This window comes from Scomber scombrus, chromosome 1 (assembly GCF_963691925.1).
Source record: "Scomber scombrus chromosome 1, fScoSco1.1, whole genome shotgun sequence".
In the NCBI taxonomy this organism is placed as follows: Eukaryota; Metazoa; Chordata; class Actinopteri; order Scombriformes; family Scombridae; genus Scomber; species Scomber scombrus.
Genome location: NC_084970.1, coordinates 34179317 through 34199361, shown reverse-complemented (window position 1 = coordinate 34199361; position 20045 = coordinate 34179317). Strand labels below are relative to the sequence as shown.

The 20045-nt window shown below is 38.0% G+C and overlaps 1 protein-coding gene across 1 annotated transcript in view; it reads left to right on the top strand.

Moving 5' to 3' along the window:
* The first annotated feature begins 2847 nt into the window (after nucleotides 1–2847).
* Nucleotides 2848–20045, top strand: part of iqgap1 (IQ motif containing GTPase activating protein 1) — a 74192-nt gene continuing 56994 nt past the window's right edge. The window contains 2 exon segments of the mRNA XM_062416644.1: nucleotides 2848–3148; nucleotides 6376–6478. Coding sequence (XP_062272628.1) covers nucleotides 3103–3148; nucleotides 6376–6478 — 149 coding nt within the window. The 5' untranslated portion in view covers nucleotides 2848–3102.

The window sequence follows — 20045 nt, the reverse complement described above, 5'->3', positions numbered from 1 at the left end:
TCCTTCCTTCCTCCCTTCCTTCTTTTCTTTCCTTTCCTTTCCTCCCTTCCTTCCTCCCTCCTTTCCTTCCTCCTTTCCTTCCCTCCTCCCTCCCTTCCTTCCTTACTCCCTCCCTCCTTTTCTTCCTCCCTCCTTTCCTCCCTCCTTTCCTTCCTCCCTTCCTTCCTTCCTCCCTCCCTCCTTTCCCGCCCTTCTGTGAATCTTTATGATAAGTACAGTGGTCATTGGAGCTTCTTCAAACTTTTAATCCTGCACATTTTTTCCACAATTTTTGCCTAAATCATTTCCTTTCTTTTAGTCCTTTTGACATCAAGCAACATCAGAGACATTTAGGTTATTATAAAATGGTTTTATTGGTTCCGCCCACTTCAGGCTGTATGTGTCCCTTTAACTAAAATGAGTTTGACCCCCCTGGTGTTTATATATAAAGAGGATGTACTTGGTTGTATTGTGGTGCTTTTATTCGGCTCATGAATGAAGTTCTGCTTTTGATGCGTCATCAGCTCAGAGCAGCTGTTGCCTTTTTGTGTTTTTTATTTCTTGTGCACACCTGTCCTGTATTCAGTGTCGTTAGCCGTGCCCTGCTCGCTCTGTGTGTCTCCTCACAGCCAATCAGCTCCCAGCCTGTACCTTCATGTCTTATATCGCCTTTTCTTTGGTGTTTTTTGTTAGTTCAGTTTTTCTTTACCTCCTAAATGTTTTTGTGGTTTTTGGCTTTTTGTTTGACTCATAACGGAGATTAAAAGTCAGGATATCTCAGCCTTTTGTTGTGTGGATTTTTCTCTTGTGTCTCTAAATGCTATAATAATAAATAAATAACTTAAATTATTCAGTTTCAGCAAAATGAAAATTGAGTAGTAGATTCAGTTTTAAACTAATATAAAAGGGAAATAATGTTCCTTCTTTCCTCCCTTTCCTTCCTTCTAACCTTCCTTCCTCCCTCCCTCCTTCTTTCCTTCCTCCTTCCGTTCTTCCTTCCTTCCTCCCTTCCTCCCTCCTTCTCTCTTTCTTTCCTCCTCCCTACCTTCCTCCCTTGCTTCTTTCCTCTGTCCTTCTTTCCTCCTTCCCGCTTACCTTCCTTCCTTTCCTTCCTTCCTCCCTTCCTTCTTTTCTTTCCTCCATTCCTTCCTTCCCCTCCTTTCCTTCCCTCCTCCCTCCTTTCATTCCTTCTTCCTCCCTTCCTTCCTTCCTCGCTCCTTTCCTTCCTTCTTCCTTCCTCCCTCCTTCCCATCTTTCCTTCCTGTCTTCCATCCCTCCTTTCCTCCCTCCCTTCCTTCCTTCCCTTCCTTCCTTCCTTCTTTTCTTTCCTGCCTTCCTTCCTCCCTCCTTTCCTTCCTCCTTTCCTTCCCTTCCTCCTTTCCTTCCCTCCTCCCTCCTTTCATTCCTTCTTCCTCCCTTCCTTCCTTCCTGTTGTTTTATTAACCAGATTTTATTGCTCTCACTTCTCAAATGTTCTCATAATGTTCATGTAACTCAAGAGGATTTAGTATCGACATATTTTAAATTGTAAGGAATCAACAAAATACAATAATATTTATGTCATGGGTTTGCCCCCCCCCCCCCAACACACACACACAAACACACAAAATTTTTTTTTTTTATATAGTTATCTTAGTGTTTCCTTTTTATTTTCCATTATATTATATTATGTATCTATTTATATATATTTTGTTTTAAATTAATTTAACATAATAATAATAATTAATAATAAAAATAATAAAAATGATAATAAAAATGATAATAATAATAATAATAATAATAATAATAATAATAATAATAATAATAATAATAATAATAATAATAATAATAATAAATAATAATAATAATAATAACAACAACAATAATAATACTACATACAATTTTATCTTAACATTATAATTAAAAAAACAAAAGTCCAATCATTTTTTTTGGGTCTAAAAATAGTAACCTTATTATTTAATTATATTGCCAACCAAGTTTCAAATTCCCAGAAAAACTACAGTTGAAACAAAAGTCAATAACATTCATTATATTTATGTTATTAAAATGTGAAATAGATCAGGTTCAGGTAAGTAATGACTCACAGGCATCAACGTAAAAACTACATTTTTACTTTAGTATTCAAATTTACAGCTTAAGTATTAAATACATCTGAATGTTAGGACAAAAAAAACAACACATGGTTTCAATGTTACCTTAAATAAAAATAAATTATTAAAAATGGTGAACAAAGGCTTTTGAGAAGTTAGACAAAAAAAATCATACTTTTTTAACTTTAAAGTCATTTTTAAGAATCTCATCAGGTTGTTTTTATTATTGTTCTCCATGTTTGACTTTAAACTTCAACTTTATAAATCACTTTAAACACAACACAGTTGATCCAAAGTGCTTAAAAAATAAAATAAGAGGAAAACACAAACACAATAAAGAGAAACCACAATAATGTTAAAATATTACTAAAATAAAAGCACATGGAGACAACAGCATAAATCTGTGGAGGCTTCAAGTGAAATACATGAGCTGGTTTTTATTTATTTATTCATTTATTATTGTTAGGCAACAATTCAAAGCCGGGAGTAGAAGTTTATTTCAAGTGATTATTGGAAAAACTTGATTTAAAAAACTCCATCAGTGTCTTAGAATAACTTTTTTAAACCATAAAAACTAAACACATCTGCAGCTTTAAAGTGATTTAACATAAACATTTTTAACTTGTGCACCCCCTCAGGATCCTCTAAAAAGGTCCCCTGACCCCAGATTGAGACCCTCCACGTTGCCCTGCCTGCAGTGGACGGCAGGTGGCGCTGTGCCTGTGCAGTGTGACCGCCTGGAGCTGCAGAGCTCCGTTTCCTGAAACGCATACTTCAGGATTAGGAAGAACACACCCAGTGACATCAGTGAGGTTTGAAGAAGAAAAAAGTTTCAACTGAGTCCGTGCAGAGGTGGAAGAAGAGGGCCGAAAGGTCCTGAAAGGTTTACGTTTGGATTACAGAAGGGGTTGTTGTTGTTTTTTTTTATTTTTCTGCTCCGGAGAGTTTGGCCCCGACGCGTCCAGACTGTGCGTAAAAAGTTTGTTTTTTTACTCTGAAGTGAAACAGTCGCCGCGTTTCTCAAGAGAGGAGGATGTCAACTTCAGACGAGGCAGACGGGCTCCGGCCGAGATATGGCTGTAAGTTGCAACTTTTTACTGCTCACCTTGAGATGCGAGACAGACACAGTGCAGAGGGAGAGGAAGCCCCCAAAAGCTCCAAAGCTCCACAGCGCAGCCAAAGCTCCGGCTCGTGCAAAGCGCCTCCAAAAGCTTTAGTGTAAAAAGTGTCATTTCTTACTGTGTAGCAGACACGTCGGGGTTTATTTCTGACAAGCATGGGTTCAGCCTTAATTATGACTTCCGCGTTTTTTATAATAATGCATCGCTCAGAGGAGAGGAGAGGGAAGGAGAAGGAGAGGGAGGCCCTGCTTTTAAAGTTTACACAACTTTTTTTCCACATTACACAAATGTTTTTTTTTCCAGTGCTTTCATGTTTGAGTTGATACACACATTCACTTTTGGAAAACAGTCAAAACAGCAGTGAATCTGTAACATTTAACCAGTTTTTAAACACATCACATCACCAAAAAAATTAATCTTTTACTCCATTTCTTCATTATATATTTGAGTTAAACTTAAAGGATCTTGTAATAAAGTATCTCCTCCTCCTTCCTCTGTAATGTACAACAGCACTTTATATCCTTTTATCCATCAAATATGGAAAACAAGAAGTAGTTTGCTTAGCTGACAGATGCCAGCATTTCATTTTTGACTATCAGCTGGTGCCAAAGAGAGCATGTGTGTCTCAGGTTTTGGTTAAAATCAGGATTTACCTGCTGTTAATAATAATGATGATGATGATGATGATGGTGATGGTGATGTGATCCCACCCTAGGCTGAACTCTCCCACCTTTTTCACCAGTGACAGGAGGCTGAAAGGGGCCTCTTTGTATTGCGCGCCCTCCTATCCCCCCCCCACCCCCCCCCCCCTCCTCCTCCTCCTCCTTCTCCTCTTCCTCCCTCCCTCCTCCCTCCTTCCTCTCTTCTCTCTGTAATTTGGGGAACATTTCGCTCTGCAGGCGGAATCACGGCTCCACTCCACTACTCCAAGCTGCGTAATCTCACGGGAATCACCCCATAAAACCCCTCCACCACCACCACCTCCTCCACCAACACCAACACCAACACATTGTTTTTTTGTTTTCAGCGTTATGAATAAACTGTCATTTTACAGACAAAGGCATGCCTCACAGCGTACAGTCTGCCTCTCAACACACACATGAGCCACATTGTGCTCATGTGTGTGTGTGTGTTGACTGGCTCGCAGATGACTAATGAATGAGGCGGGTTTCCTGTGTAAAGCACCTCCAGTATGTGGAAGCTTGGAGAAGCCAGGCAGCTGCATGGAAACTGGGCAAGAGTTCTGCAACTAGGGAAAAGCTTCAATTGTGTACAGCTATTTGTGCATCAGGATACAAGAATGTGAAATGTGACAAGGGGCTGCAAACTGGAGGGTTATTTTCATTATTGGGGCCCTAAAATGTTCATCAGTGTCTTCACGTGTCTTGTTTAAGGAGTGATATGAGACTATATGGTCTTAGATTTTGGATATTATAATATATGGTGATATAGCAGAAGTCAAGCTTTTAAAGGCAGAAGTGTCTTTTCCTGTTTTTAAAAGCAGCATTAAAGTAAAATGATGTCATTTATCTGAGTTTACCAGATTGTTTCTAGCTCTTTTATTATCTGCCTTTAACCCTCTTTGTCACTATATCCAAATAGTGGTGATTAGTGGTCAAAGGTCTACATTCCTACAATATAGTTGCAATATCGATATCGAGGTGTTTGGTCAAAAGGGCTGGGCGATTATGGCAAAAATCAAAATCACCATTAATTGAACTTTTAACCCCTTTTTAACCTCGATTACAATTAATGAACGATTATCTCCTCCCTTAATGAACAATTATGTATTTTCACAGTTTCTTTTGTTTTGTATTTTACACATGAGGATCAAACATGAGGCCCGTGGGCCAGAACCGGCCCGCCGAGGAGACCAATCCGGCCCACTTTCCTTCCTCCCTTTCATCTTTCCTTTCTTTCTTTCTTTCTTTCTTCCTTCCTTCCATCTTTCCTTGCTCCCTTTCTTCCTTCCTTCCATACGTCCTTTCTTTCTTTCTTTCTTTCCTTCCTTCCTGTCTTCTCTTCCTTCCATCTGTCTTTCACTCCTTTCTTCCTTCCATCTTTCCTTCATGTCTTCTCTTCCTTCCTTCCTTCTGTCCTTTCTTTCTTTCCTGTCTTCTCTTCCTTCCATCTGTCTTTCACTCCTTTCTTTATTCCATCTTTCTTTCGTGTCTTCTCTTCCTTCCTTCCTTCCATCTGTCCTTTCTTTTTTTCCCTTTCCTTCCTTCCAGTCTTCTCTTCCTTCCTTCCATTTGCCTTTCATTCCTTCCTTCCTTCCTTCCATCTTCTCCTCCTTTAGGGAGTGAACATAATGCTGTTTTAAGGTGTGACGCTGTGGTTAATGTCTAGTTTACTTAATCAGAACTATGTAAAGATCATGGTTTGGGTTAAAAATGATCACTGGAGACAAGTTTTCAAATCCCTTAAAGATATGCAACCTTTGCTGTCATGGCAACAGTGAACACCACGATTAATTGACATGAGCAAGATTAAGTCGATTAGAGTTTCTAAATGTCGGTTTCAATTATTTTTCGATTAATTGCCCGGCCCTATTTCATCCATATCGCCCAGCCGTAGTCTAATCTGTGCCAAACAAGAGTTCACAAGCCAAATACATTCAGTTTACTGTCATAGACGACTAAAGAAACCAGAAAATATTAACGTTAGAGAAGCTGGAACAAGAGAATTTGGATGTTTTCTTCCTAAAATAAAATGACTGAAATCAATCAATTATCAACGATTAATCGGCTAAAATATAACATTCATTTAGAGCTGCAGCGATTAGTTGATTAATCGATTAGTCAGTCAGAAAATAAAAATCCCCGACTGTTTTGATGGTTGATTATCAATTTGAGTCATTTTTTTAAGAAGAAAAGCCAAACTTTTCTGGCTCCAGCTGCTAAAATATGAATATTTTCTGGTTTCTTTAGTTCTTTACAAGAGAAAACTGAAGATATTTGTGTTTATTAGGACTAAACAAGACAATTTAAATTGAATTTTGGGCGATTTTACAAACCAAACAACTAATCAATGAATGAATAATGAAAATAAATGTTATTTTCAGGCCTACATTCATCATCATTTATCCCACAAAAACACATTTTCTTTGATTGTTCTTCAGATGTTTCGTAAGCGTTGCTAAGTTGTTAAGTGTGTAACCTTGTGTGTGTGTTTCTGTGCTGCAGCCGTCCTGGATGCCGTGGAGCGACTCACGGCCGAGGAGATGGACGAGAGGCGGCAGCAGAACATGGCCTACGAGTATCTGTGTCACCTGGAGGAGGCTAAAAGGTGAGAAGTCGGTTAAAGTCGAGGAGTAAAATGTGATGACTCATCGTGAGCTTTGGTGGTTCTGCTCTTCACGTTTGGAGCCGCTGTCACAACTGACATCCAAATATGGGATTCAGTCCATTCAAAGTCACTTTCCAGCGTAGCGGAGGTTCATTTGATTATTTAATCCCTGCTCGTGCACGCTGGCGATCAGGTTTCCAGTTGATATCTTGCATGAGATCGGGTAATCGGACCTTCTCTAAAGCATCTGTATTTTGCCAATTTTAGCTTAATACTACTACTAATAGATTGGAGTGGCTGCAGCTAAGGAAGCAGAGCAGTTGTCCGCTAATTGGAAGATCGGTGGTTCAATTCCCGGCTCATCTAGTCCTATAATCCTATAGGGGAAGATACTTAACCCCAAATTGGTCGCCTCTGTCATCAGTGTATGAATGTGTGTGTGAATGGATGTAGTGTAAAAGTGCTTGGAGTGGTTAAAAGACACAAAAAAAGTGCTATAAGTACACTTCATTTACCATAATGATAATACTTTTAAATAAAATGTGTTATTATTAGTATTATTAAACCTTAAATTAGCTAAATACAGTCTGTGTGAATACTGAGCTCATTAAGTGGATCTAACATCTCAACTTTAGAGTTTCTTTTTTATCAGTGTGATGAAAAACAAAACTAGTAAACCAGTGTTTCCTCGCTCAGTTACATTCATCCAGTTCAGTTTCATGTTAAAGCAGCGATGTCGACAAATGTTACATTTAGTGAAAGGAGAGAGAGCGGCGATATCTGATCGGTGGATTGAGTTAAAGCCTCTTTTTTTTCGTCAGTTCCCTGAAAGGTTTTTTTTGAGATTGTAGAAGAATGTGAAGTGTTTTCGTGTATAAGAGAGACGATGATATCAGCATGAAATACATCAGTGACATCACAGGAAGTTGTTTTTTGAAGTTTTTTAGAAGTTATATTTAGAGTTTGTTGCTTTTTGTTGTTGTTTAAAGTCGGATCAAATATCAATAACCTAGAATGTAAAGTAGGTGAGTCGGGTTACTCTGTGTGTGTGTGTGTGTGTGTGTGTGTGTGCGTGTGTGTGTGTGTGCGTGCGTGTGTGTGTCGGCAGGTTGCCTGAGCTCGTTAACCGCTCGCGTGTGTGTCTGCATTCGGTGACTCTGGACTCGACCCCGGGGCCCACGGGTTCGCTGATTCAAAAGAGGAAGGATTTTTTTTTTTTTTTTTTTGCGAGACAGGAAGTGACTCAGTCCCTGTTGATTTTGGTATCTCCCGCGGTTGCCACAGAAACTTGCGGTTGTCATAGCAACAGGTTCCGGTGTGAGTGCTTGGAGTCCATACTGACAAACTGCTGCTGCTGAGAGAGAGAGAGAGAGAGAGAGAGAGAGAGAGAGAGAGAGAGAGAGAGAGAGAGAGAGAGAGAGAGAGAGAGAGAGAGAGAGAGAGAGAGAGAGAGAGAGAGAGAGAGAGAGAGAGAGAGAGAGAGAGAGAGAGAGAGAGAGAGAGAGAGAGAGAGAGAGGCGCGCTGTGATAAAATAAAGAAAGAAGTGGTTTATATGGCTGCAGAGTGTATGCTTGCTGCCCCACATCCCCCCCACCTGCTCTGGTATTAACATCCATCTGTGATGTTCAGGGAATTCCTTTAGTGATTTATGTTTGTTTCTGCGCCCGTTTTCCCTCCGCCGGACACTTCTTACCTCGGTTTTAGCCTCTTTTCAGACACCTGGAATCAAACTTTGTGCATAAATCAGCAATAAAAAAAAAGGAGCATTTTTTTCCAGGAAACAAACTTATTCAAAACCTTGCATGTCACGTTGATGCATTGCATTGTGGTGTAGAACTATCTCCTCATTTATGCTTCAGAGGAATATGCAAAACGTCACATTTGAAGCAGCTGTCCCCCCCCCCCCCCCCGGTTGTTCATCACACAGCGTTGCGACGGGCTTTTCCCGGGAAATCTGCATGTCGGGGGGAAGGTTCATGTTCGTGTGATTAAAGGTGTGCTTGTTGACCAAACACGGTCTTTATTGTACTGTAAGGTACATTTTAGGTGGTGTGTTAATGACTGGAAAGTTACTCAGCACGGTAAGAATGAGAGTCTGAATTCCACCTCATGTCTCACACCTTGTGATTTGATATTTGCCTTGTTGAGTGTAAATGTGAAGGTTTTAGGTGTTAGGTTTGGATTATTGTGGGCCACGTTCTTGAATTTAGTACCGTATAAAAAACACAACCTTTAACTTCAATCTGTTCATACTTTTTTATCACATGATCTTCCTCAGCTGATAGAGTGGCCCATCATGTAACATGTAGATGCTCACTTTTCCATTTTTTTTTTTAGAGCACTTGAAGTACTCCTCTTACATGCTTCAAAGTTCATTCTTGATGTTCTTGATGCAGCTTAGTCATGGTATTACTTAATTAGATTCAACTCAGCCCTTCAATTAGTTACATCATTAAATACCAAAGATTTAAAACATCTGCATACTAGTAGTAGATCATAGTAGTTTAACAGCTAAATGTAGACTAGAGACATCTTTAGGATCTCCGCACATACATCTAAAGAGCACAAATTTAAGATTAATTTAACAAAAATGATATACATTTTTCTTTCCCTAATGCAGTTTTCCATGTCAGCTTTGCTCTTTTGCAGCTTCCTTATATCAAACATTAAAAATAAATAGCTGCTTGACCACTTGTTAGTGGCTACTAAGTTAGCTCCTTGTGGTTAATAAGTGGGTTAGTGGTAGTGTGTGTGTATATATAGGATGAGATTATGTTCCTAATTGAACCCTGTATGTGCTCCATTTGAATGTCAGTGTGTTGTGGCTGTGCACATCTTTTTCTCTTCCTCAAATGAGTTTTCGCAACCTCCTGTGACTGATCCAGGATTTGTTTCCACGGAAACTCCGGGATCTGTTATGAAAACACCTGAACAGTCACCACTGTTGTTGCCAAATCCCCTTAAAAAACAGAAACCCTCAGTTTAAACAATATATTAAGTATTATGTGAATCCTGAGAGGTAAAGAAATATCAGCATGCAGTGACCTGAAAACTGCTCCTGCCTCCTGATTGGCTGCTGAGGTTGCACGCCGGCTCTGGCTGTTTCTCCATAAGGCGACGTTCCAGGTCGACCGAGCTCCATGTGGGGAACATGTGAGCCTGCAGGGGAGAAAGGAGGAATGCTGGGAGTGTGTGTGTGTGTGTGTGTGTGTGTGTGTGTTGATGCAGAGCGGTATGATGGGAATGTCTCTCACAGGTGTACAGCAGGGTGTGTGAACGCACCTGAGCGCCTGCCGGGGACAGCTGCAGGAATGCATTGTGCCTCTGTCACTATTACTACTGTGAAAGTGTGTGTGTGTGTGTGTGTGTGTGTGTGTGTTTGTGAGAGTGCAAAAGGCCTTTCTTTGTGGACTCGTGTACAGTCTGAGTTTGAGATGCAAACTATGTGTTATCGCTCTTATTTTCATGTTCCCATCGGACACGGAGAGACAGTGTGAGGCTCATGCTGGCTGATGTGAACATTATCACGCCATATTTGAATGCTTGAGTGCTCTGCTCGCCTCTTTGGGCTTTTCAAGTATTAGACGTGAAGTGTTAGTTGTTGCTAAGGTGGTTGCTAAGCTCCAGTTTGTTTTGGGCTACAGCTAATGATTTTATTTCATTATCTATTCATCTGCTGACTCTTTTTTTTCCAAAAAGTCCAAAAACAGTATAAAAAAAAAAATGCTGATCAAGAACTTTATAGACCCCAATGTGAAGCCATTTAATGCAAGACCTGCAACTAAACATTAACTTAATTGATTAATTGATTAGTCGTTAGGTCTAAGCAATGGTGCAAAACGTTTCCCAAAGACTAAAGTGCAACCCCAAATGTCTTATTTTGACCTGACCTGACAGAGAATTGAGCATTTTGTTCTTTAAAGAATGACCCAAGACAATTAATATTTTAAAAATAGTTGTAATTGATTTTAAAAGATCACATTTGATGTCTTATCAATATAGAATAAGTTTAAAATGGTGCAAAATGTCCCTTTTACTCAATAAATGACTTAATCGATTATTGCATCAACACTTCTGATTCTTTTTAGATTAGGTTTTATAAGTATTATTCAACATATTTAAACATTTCTCTGCATCTTCAGCTCTGTTGCATTCTTGCTTTCACTCTTTCGTGAGTGCCGTCAGTCTCGCAGGGGGAATGCAGTCGGACATGTTTGTAGCAAGATACCTCTGTTTATTGATCCGTGCACGCTGCTGTGTAGCTCTCTGCAAACCATTACAAGCAGTTTCACCTCAGCGTGGATCTACTCACGATAAGGTTTGAAGTCAGGATGTCATAACTGCCCCACTACCTTTCTTTCTTTCTTTTTTTTGTTTTTTTTGGTCACACGTCACTCTTCCGTTTCCTCTCAGTCTGCTCCGCGTGCAGTCGTAGAAAGCTGGTTGTAAATCACTCACTCAGCAGATGTTCTTAGCAAGGTGTCATAAGTTGTTTTGGGGCGTAGCCGAAATTTTTTTGTTGTGCACAGGTGAAGCAGATTCCTCCCAAATCTGACGGCACGGTGACAGCCGAGTGAAAGTGGAAGAAGGAGAGTGTGTTTGATTTGTCTTTGGGGGAGTGCAGGAGAGAGAGTGAGGTTTAGTAGACTGATGTTTCAGGTTGATATTGATTTGTAAGATATGGTAACTGTTTGATCTGATGCAAAAAAACCCTGCATTTTGTTTTCTTGGAAATTTTGTGGTCATTCAAATTGCAAATGAGGTTTTATTTATGAGGTTTTTGGTGAACTGCACTTTTCCTTTTTAAAGCTGATTTTAAGGTCCTTAAAAAAAAAAAAAACCTTCAAAACTCTAAATGGGAAAGCACCTTCATACATCTCTAAATGTTTAAAACGCTATCAGCCACAGAAAGGCCTGAGATCCTCCACAGCTGATTGTTTGATCGTGGCCAAAAGCAAACAAACAAAATGGGGAAGCTGCCTTCATGATTTATGCACCAATATGTTTATGAAAAACGGGGAGCCATTCTTTAAAAAATACCTTTACTGCAAAGCTATTAATCAGTTTTTTATCTTTATGTTTTAGACTTAATTTAACTTTAATCTCCTCTTATTTGTTTTTGTTTTCTTACCTATGCTGTTGATTTTCAGCTGCATTTTAGGAATGAAAGGTGCTATTTATATATATTAAAAAAAAGCTATCATCATTATTATAGGTTTGATAATCAGACAGCATTAGCACTGCAATGATTATTTAACTATCAAACTTGTTGCTTATATATTTTTCTGTCTGATCGACTCAATGTTGCAGCTCCAGTAAAAAGGTAAAAACAACAACATTGTAAAATATGAGTGGTAGCGTGTTTGTGTCCTTAATGCAGTAATAAAGCCGAGGAGGTCATTTCAACCAGGGGTTTGCAAACTGCACACCTACATTTATATCCGTGCAGAATAGCCTCTTTATATGACTTATCACTCTTATCACTCCCTATAAACGCTCATTTTATTTGATGCCAAATAACATTAGAATAAACTACATTACTCATGACACAAAACTCAAGAATTCATTTGAAACTGTGTAAAATAACACAACATTAACACCCATTAAAACCAATGTATTGGAGGGTATAGATTTTGTTTCTATATGTGAAAATGGTTGCATGCAAAGTAGTGATATGGTTAATTAAAAAATCATTCGTAACTCTTTATATAACTTGTTATTGCTCTCTTATCACTCCTTAAAAACGCTCATTTTTCTGCAAGGCCCAATAGAATTCATACAAAATTCTAGAATTCATTCAAAATTCTAGAATTCATTCAAAATTCTAGAATTCATTCAAAATTCTAGAATTCATTCAAAATTCTAGAATTCATTCAAAATTCTAGAATTCATACAAAATTCTAGAATTCATTTGAACTTACATAAAATTACAGAGCAGTAATACCAATGTAAACCAATGGTTTGGGGGTTATAGATATATTTGAGAATGGTGGTTATACAAAGATAATTCATAAATGTTTGTATAGTTGTTTTTAATGTATGATTGAGTCTCAAGGCACAGTAGTGTTTGGGAACCACTGTAATGAGCGCTTTAGACGACAGAGAGCTGAATTCACTCCAGCGTGACTAAATGTGATGTACGATAAGTAAGAGTTTGTCTCAGAGACTTTTAACTCTCACAGCTCATCACTGATGGTCCCTGAGCTGCTACTGCTGCTGTCTGTGCTGCTCATCCTTCCTCCGTCAGCCCGATGAGAAAAAGTTTATCAGAGAGGGCGGGGCACACATTCAAGGCTATTTATGGCACACACACACACACACACACACACACACACGCACACACACACACACACATATATATCTGCATGGTATCTAATTAGTGTTTTGTGTTGAATATTCAAATGACACGGTTCCCTCTTACCTTGAAATTAAGTTTTGAGAGAAAAAGAAATTATGCACTTTTGAAAATGAATGGCCTGGAAAGTACTTGTTTTTCTTTTTTTTTGTTATCTTTTAAAAAAACCCAAATGACTCAAATGATATAATATGGTAGAAAAGCTTTCTCTTTCATTGCTTTTGCAGTTTTTCCCCCCAGAGGAGAATTTAAGGCCCATTTTCAGTCATAAAGAGAAGCCTCGTTTAAACCTCAAAATGTAGCATCATTTACCTTTTTATTTATATAACTGCTCTAAAATGTAAAAGATGGAAAATCATTTTCTACAGCTGAGAAAACAAGAAGTTCTTATTGCTGCCTCAGTTAGTCTTGAAGGATACTGAAAGGTGTCAGTTCACATTTTTGGGAGCTTATTCGCTGAAAGTTAGATGAAAAGATTGATATCACTCTCATACTGTAAACACTGAACATGAAGCTACAGCTACAGCTTAGCTCTTATATCTTGTTGTTAAGCAAAGAAGATACGACATGTTACTCAATGAGCTTCAGAGGTTTTGGTTAGCGGGTTTTTTGACCTTTCAGACGGAACCAGGCTAACGGTTTGCCTCCGTTTCCAGTCTTTATGCTAAGCTAGGCTAACTGGCTGTAGCTTCATATTTAGCATGCAGATGTGTTAGTGATCTTGCAGGTTTTCTCTAAAATATTTGTTTTTTTTATGACTGTGAAACACTTTGTGATGTCTGCTCTTGAAGGGTGTTCATAAGTAAACTTACTACTGTGGTTTATTTCCCACGATATTGTCGTTAACCACATAATTGATTGTGTCCGTTATATCTAAACATGAAGCCGCAGCCAGCTAGCTTAGCTTTTATATCTCATTGTTAAACATAGAAGATACAACATGTTACTTAATGAGCTTCAGAGGTTTTGGTTAGCGGGTTTTGTGACCTTTCAGACGGAGCCAGGCTAACGGTTTGCCTCTGTTTCCAGTCTTTATGCTAAGCTAGGCTAACTGGCTGTAGCTTCATATTTAGCATGCAGACGTGTTAGTGATTTTGCAGGTTTTCCCTAAAATATTTGTTTTTTTATGACTGTGAAACACTTTGTGATGTCTGCTCTTGAAAGGTTTTCATACGCTACCTTACTACTGTGATTTATTTCCCATGATATTGTCGTTAACCACATCATTTATTGTTATATCCAAACATGTATCGCAGCCAGCTATAGCTTAGCTTTTATATCTTGTTGTTTAACAGATAAGATACAACATTTTACTTACTGAGCTTCCGAGGTTTTGGTTAGCAGGTTTTATGACCTTTCAGACGGAGCCAGGCTAACAGTTTGCCTCCGTTTCTAGTCTTTATGCTAAGCTAGGCTAATTGGTTCAAACTCAGTGTACAGATCTTCACGTATCATTGTAAACTTTTGGAATGAATTGCCACTACACATCAGACAGGCCTCCTCACTGTCTCATTTTAAAACCCACCTCTTTTCTTTGGCTTTTGACACCATGCAGGTTGTTGATTGTATGTGTATACATGCATATTTTTATCTTGTGCTGGCAGTGTATTTTATTTTATTGCTTTTATCTTTTCTATTGGGTATTTTATCTTTTTATCGTGCTTCTATTGTGTTTTATCTTGTTGTGCGGCACTTTGGAAAACTTTGTGTTTGTTAAAATCGCTGTGTCCGCTACGTCTAAGCTTAATGAAACAGACATTGCCTTTATTTGAAGACTTTAAATATATGTGCAGTAGTAAGATGGAGGCGTTTACAGACAGAATGATGTCATCCAGATTGATATTTACGGGCTGCAGAGCAGACTCAGATCAATAACTGGTGATGTCACAGTTTTCGTGTTGAGTAGCTTGACCTGAAACCTGCTCAGTGTGTCATGTTGTAACTGTGGTGCCCTCGTGGTTCCTGTGTGCCACTTTTATTCTATTTTCAGAGATGATGTGCTTTCACTAAACATTTTTTTAAAGCCGTACATTAAGACAGAATAAACCAGCGTAGATGAAACACTTGGGTTTCTGTTTGTGTCGATAGGATGGTGTTATTATTCTGATAAATCCAAATCCAAAACTTCCTTTACTTCACCGTCCCCACTCCCTCCCAATTTCTACACCACTTCTCAAACCCCAACAAATATTCATGCTCATCTCTTTCATCATTTATTCTCTCGACCGACCAGTTTGCACCTTCATGTCATTTTAAACTCTTCTATTAATGTTTAAAATACTCTTCACAATGCATTTTGATTTCATTTTAGTTGACAATGGCTCTAAAGTAAACACAACGCTGCAGTTTAAGACACAGTCCATATAAATATAGTGAGTGTTGCCATGGTAACAAAAGGGTTTACCTGTAGTTTGTCTTTTTTTCACCCTAACTTTTACTCGGCAAAGTTAAACAAACAAACATTTCAGTTATTACGTTTCTATTAAATAAAAATCCTCTCACTTATACGACGCTTCGCCAACCCCAACAAATATTCATACTCATCTCTTTCCTCATTTATTCTCTCGACCCACGAGTTTGCACCTTCATGTCATTTTGAAACTTCTATAAATATATAAAACACTCCTCGATGATGTGTCAAAATAGGAGCACAATGCATTTTGATTTAATTTAGCTGACAACGGCTCTAAAGTAAACACAACACTGCAGTTTAAGACACAGCCCACATAAATATAGTGAGCGTTGCCATGGTGACAGCACCAGACATTTTTATTGGGCAAAGTTAAAACAAACACACATTTCAGTTATCATTTTTTTTTACCTTTTTTAAAATCTATTAAATAAAAATCCTCCCTTTAAAAACAAAGGTAAGAGCAGATTTAAAAGCAACCTAAAAACTACGTAAATATGTAAGAAAATGACGATGTGAGACAGTTTTGAAGCTTCTATAAATAAATAAAATACTCTTTGGTGATGTGTTAAAATGGGAGCAGAGTGCATTTTAATTTAATTTAGCTTAAATTCATCCGAAAAGTTCAACGCTGCAGTTTCAGATACACAACACGACATAAATATAGTGAGCGTTGCCATGGTGACGGCAGTTTTAGTTTACCTGTATTTGGCCTGGTTTCCTTATTACACTTATTTATTGACTCTGGGTTTTTTTTTTTAGACGATGAGACAACGTTGTTTCTTCTTCTTCTTATTCTTCTATTAACAGACAATCCTTTCTGGTTAGGTCATCGTAACACTGAGTATGAGCTTGTTTGTGTGACAGCCTGGTCGGCTTACAGCCAAACCAAACCCCGACCAAAACACACTTTTTAAAATGTCTGCATGATATAAAACTCACTATTTTTCTAGTTGTTTGTTGTTGTTTTTTAAAGAGGTTTCACCTTTTGGGTTAAAGTAAGTGACACTAAAGAATGAACAGAATTCACCCTGAGCGAAGAGCGTTGCCGTTCGGAGGAATAGCACACATAGCAGAGTGGTGTGGTTATTGGGTTACATCATTGACAGTTAATGGTGAGAGGTTTCTTCAGCTTTGTTTTTAATCTCAGCGAGGACATCTATGAGAATATAAAAAAAAAAAAAATAGGTTTCACTTCCTGTTTTTAATCTAAAATACTTTTTTAAAGAGGAGTAAAAGCCCTGAATGTGTTTCAAATTCTGGTTTAAGTCACTTTTTCTGGCCTCAACCAGCTTCTGACTGTTTTTCGTGGTGCTACAGGCTTTTTGTTTTGTGATGACATTTTGATCTGATTGGTCCGTTTCTGATGCATCGATGCATTTGATTGGTTGTCTGGATTCAAGAGAGTGGGGTTTTTTTCTACCTCGCAATATCCGTTGATCATTTTAAAGCACATGTTTTAAAAAATGACTCAGTAACAGATGAATATACAAACATATAACTAACTACTTCACCTCATTTATACCATTTAAACCAGACTTTATAAAAGGAAAATTACTGTAAACAAAATAGCTCCTCAATTACAGTACTTGTAATTTAATACTTCCACCTCTGCTTATTGTTATTCATTTATTTCTATGTGCATTCTTTTTGGAAAATGTTCTAATAAGGACTAAAATAAATCACTAATACTAATACTAATGTTTGCAGTAGTCTGACAATGCAGTAAAATTCAATTCTGCACATGTGAACCATCCAAAAAAAGATCGGTCTTGGCTCTCCTACATCCGCCCCTGGACATAACATGCACATTCTCAGGTCTATATATTTATGTTTCTGGGGCTTTACTGGAATATATTAGCATGATTTACAGTTATTTATCTTATTCAGGCTCTTAAAGCAGCTGCTCAGTTCAGCCCGAGCCCACCTTACTCTTATTGGTCAGTTTCAGGAAGTCTTCTGGTGAGTTTCAGTGTCAGGAAAAAGCTCTTTTCCTAGATTTTTAAAGATCCTGTCTTCAAAATTGAGATTTTTCTCTTTTTTGACAGATTGTATGGAGCTATTTTTCTTGCAAAACACTGTACTCATCTTGTTTTCTGTCATTATAATCTGTAAATCCATGCTATAACATCAATATTGCACTTCAGGGTCCCACGATAACATGTGACATTTGCACTGGTTGTAATGTTTTAATCATTTTTGGCTCACACTGTATCATCACACTGACATATCTGACTGACTCCTTCTGACATTGCGGTTTCATCTTATCTAAAAACTGGTGAAACGCTGAAGAATTCAAGCTTCAAGGTTTCGTTTAAATAACATCTGACTGTAAAAATCCATCCTGAGGCGAAACTAATCTGCTTTTCATGATGTCAAAGTAAAAAAAATAGGAAGATAATCAAGATATCAGGGTTAAATGTTCTCCTTCAGATGATATGTGGAGGCAGACACCCAAAAAACAACCCAAAAAACTGAAGAGCACACACTTTCTTCTTATCTTCATTTATTGAATTGTGACATGATAACCAAAAGTTTCAACATGCCACTTCATGTCACAACTTTACACGAGTATAGAACAAAAACGCCGGATTGTGCAACATCTCCATATTTTAATCTTCTCTTTCCAAAGGCACCGTCTGCATTAAAAAAGAAAGAGCGAGATAATCCATCACAGTAAACAGGAAGATAATCTGTCTGTTATTTTATCAAGTGTCGTCATATCAGCGCTGAGTTACATTAAACTCCTTCCTTTCTTGCTTCCTGCTAGTCATTAAACACCCGTAATGACACACAGACATCTCAAGAACTTGGAAATGTTTATAACTAAGAAATACATTTGGATTACAGCAGCTTTTTTTATGGTTGCAACATTTTACCGGATCAATTTAAGCTTGTTGTTATTTTACAGAAGCTCTATCTGTCTTCTCACTGCAAGACCAGCCCCAGTTCCTCCTAAAGATTTGGCTATTTTGCCTGTAATTTCCTGTTTCAAACTGTTTCCAAACACTCTTGTGAACAGCCACATTTGCTGCAACGCCGTGTTACGTAATGCAAGGTCCGACATTGTGTGGTTACGAGTGGAACAATGGCACAAGAAATTGCGTCTTGTAACATTTTCACAGCGATACGATCATCTCTCCTCAGATGACTGAATCCTGCATGGCAGCCGTCACCTGATGGCTGCCTGTACACAAAGAAGGTTTTATTGTTGGGTTTGTGGTGTAATTTTGGAAAAAACCTTTTGAGATGAGATGAGACACTGGACTTAAATTGAGACATTCTTCTTTAGTGAATAAAAGAAAGATATACACAATAGCTTGCCTGCTAAGAAAACAGCTTCTGAATTATTCTCCTGCAGTCAAAATAAAGCCATAGACTGTATATAAAATGGACGTAACATCCGTGACGTCACCCATTGGTTTGTGGACTGCTGCTTGGAAGCGAATAGTTTCGGATCTGGGCAGCGCAATCTTGAAAATTTCCGGTGCATGCTGGGTAAAATAAAAACACGGATTCTACTTATATGGGCATCAGGAGGAGCATGAGGCGCCCTCCTGAACCTGTGAACCAATCAACCTGTCAATCACGATGTAGCCACGCCCTAATGCATACCCTGCTTTATCGTCGAATATAAAATCAGGGAGGCCAAAATTTCACAAATGAACATCATACTGCATTGAAGAAGGCTTTAAACTAGCGATTGAGACCATAAACACATTTTGAAAACGTTTACTGAGGTTAGAAATCAAGTGAGAAGTTGGTGAATTCTCCATTGACTTGTATAGAGACGGAAGTCCTTTTGACACCAAAACGGTCGCCCCCTGGTGGCCTTTTGATAGAATGCAGTTTTAAGTTACTTCCTCGTTGGCCTCATTTCAGAGGACCGGAACTCCCCGCTTGAATAAAACACACTATGTAAATGAAATGTCTAAATTCTCACATTGACTGTCTTGCATGAATTATCAACTTATCAACAACTCTTATGAAATGAAATTAGCTCCATCAAATAAAGTCAAAACAAACCTTATTTTACTTCATTTTTTGATTATTTAAAGCTGAAATTAGTCATTTATTAAACTGTTAATTGAGTAGTGGGACCTTTTGTAGCCTTTTTGATTAATATTAAGGATTTTTAAGCAAAAATAACAAACATTAATAGTTCAATTGACCAGTTTCTAATGTTTCTAACTTAGAAATATAATGTTTTTTTAATAAGGTTGGAGACAGTGGTGATATCTAACATGAGAATGACAGAAAAAGAGACTGTAGGTGACTTTGACAAAACCAGACATTTAAAGACTCAAAGAACTGATAACGGCTCTTTTTTTCCTTAATTTTCTAACATTTTAAAGACAAAATGATCACTGATTGCAGCTCTAATCCATAGATAGAGAGTCCAACATTGTAAATAAATATTATTAAACCAAGTCAGGCTCATTTGTTTATTGTATAGTGTTTTTTTTTTTTTAAGTTTATCTTTCTTTTGACCTTAATGCTAGTGTTGATATATCCACATTAAGAGCTGATCAGTAGTTGGTTTTAAACATATCCTGTCCTTGTTCAGTGTGGTGACGCTAGATGCAAAATCAAGTGATCAGTAGTCATCCTCTTGGATTTTATGGCAAACAATTCAATACTTTTAAAGAAATGTCACTCTGGACCAAAGTGTTGAAGTATTATGCTGACATCAAATACTGAAGAGTCACATGAAAGGAAAAAAGTCAAATCTTGCGGCTCGCTTTTTAATCAGCGTTATTTTGTTGTGGATGTGCCTTTTGAAGATCATGTGGGCTTCATT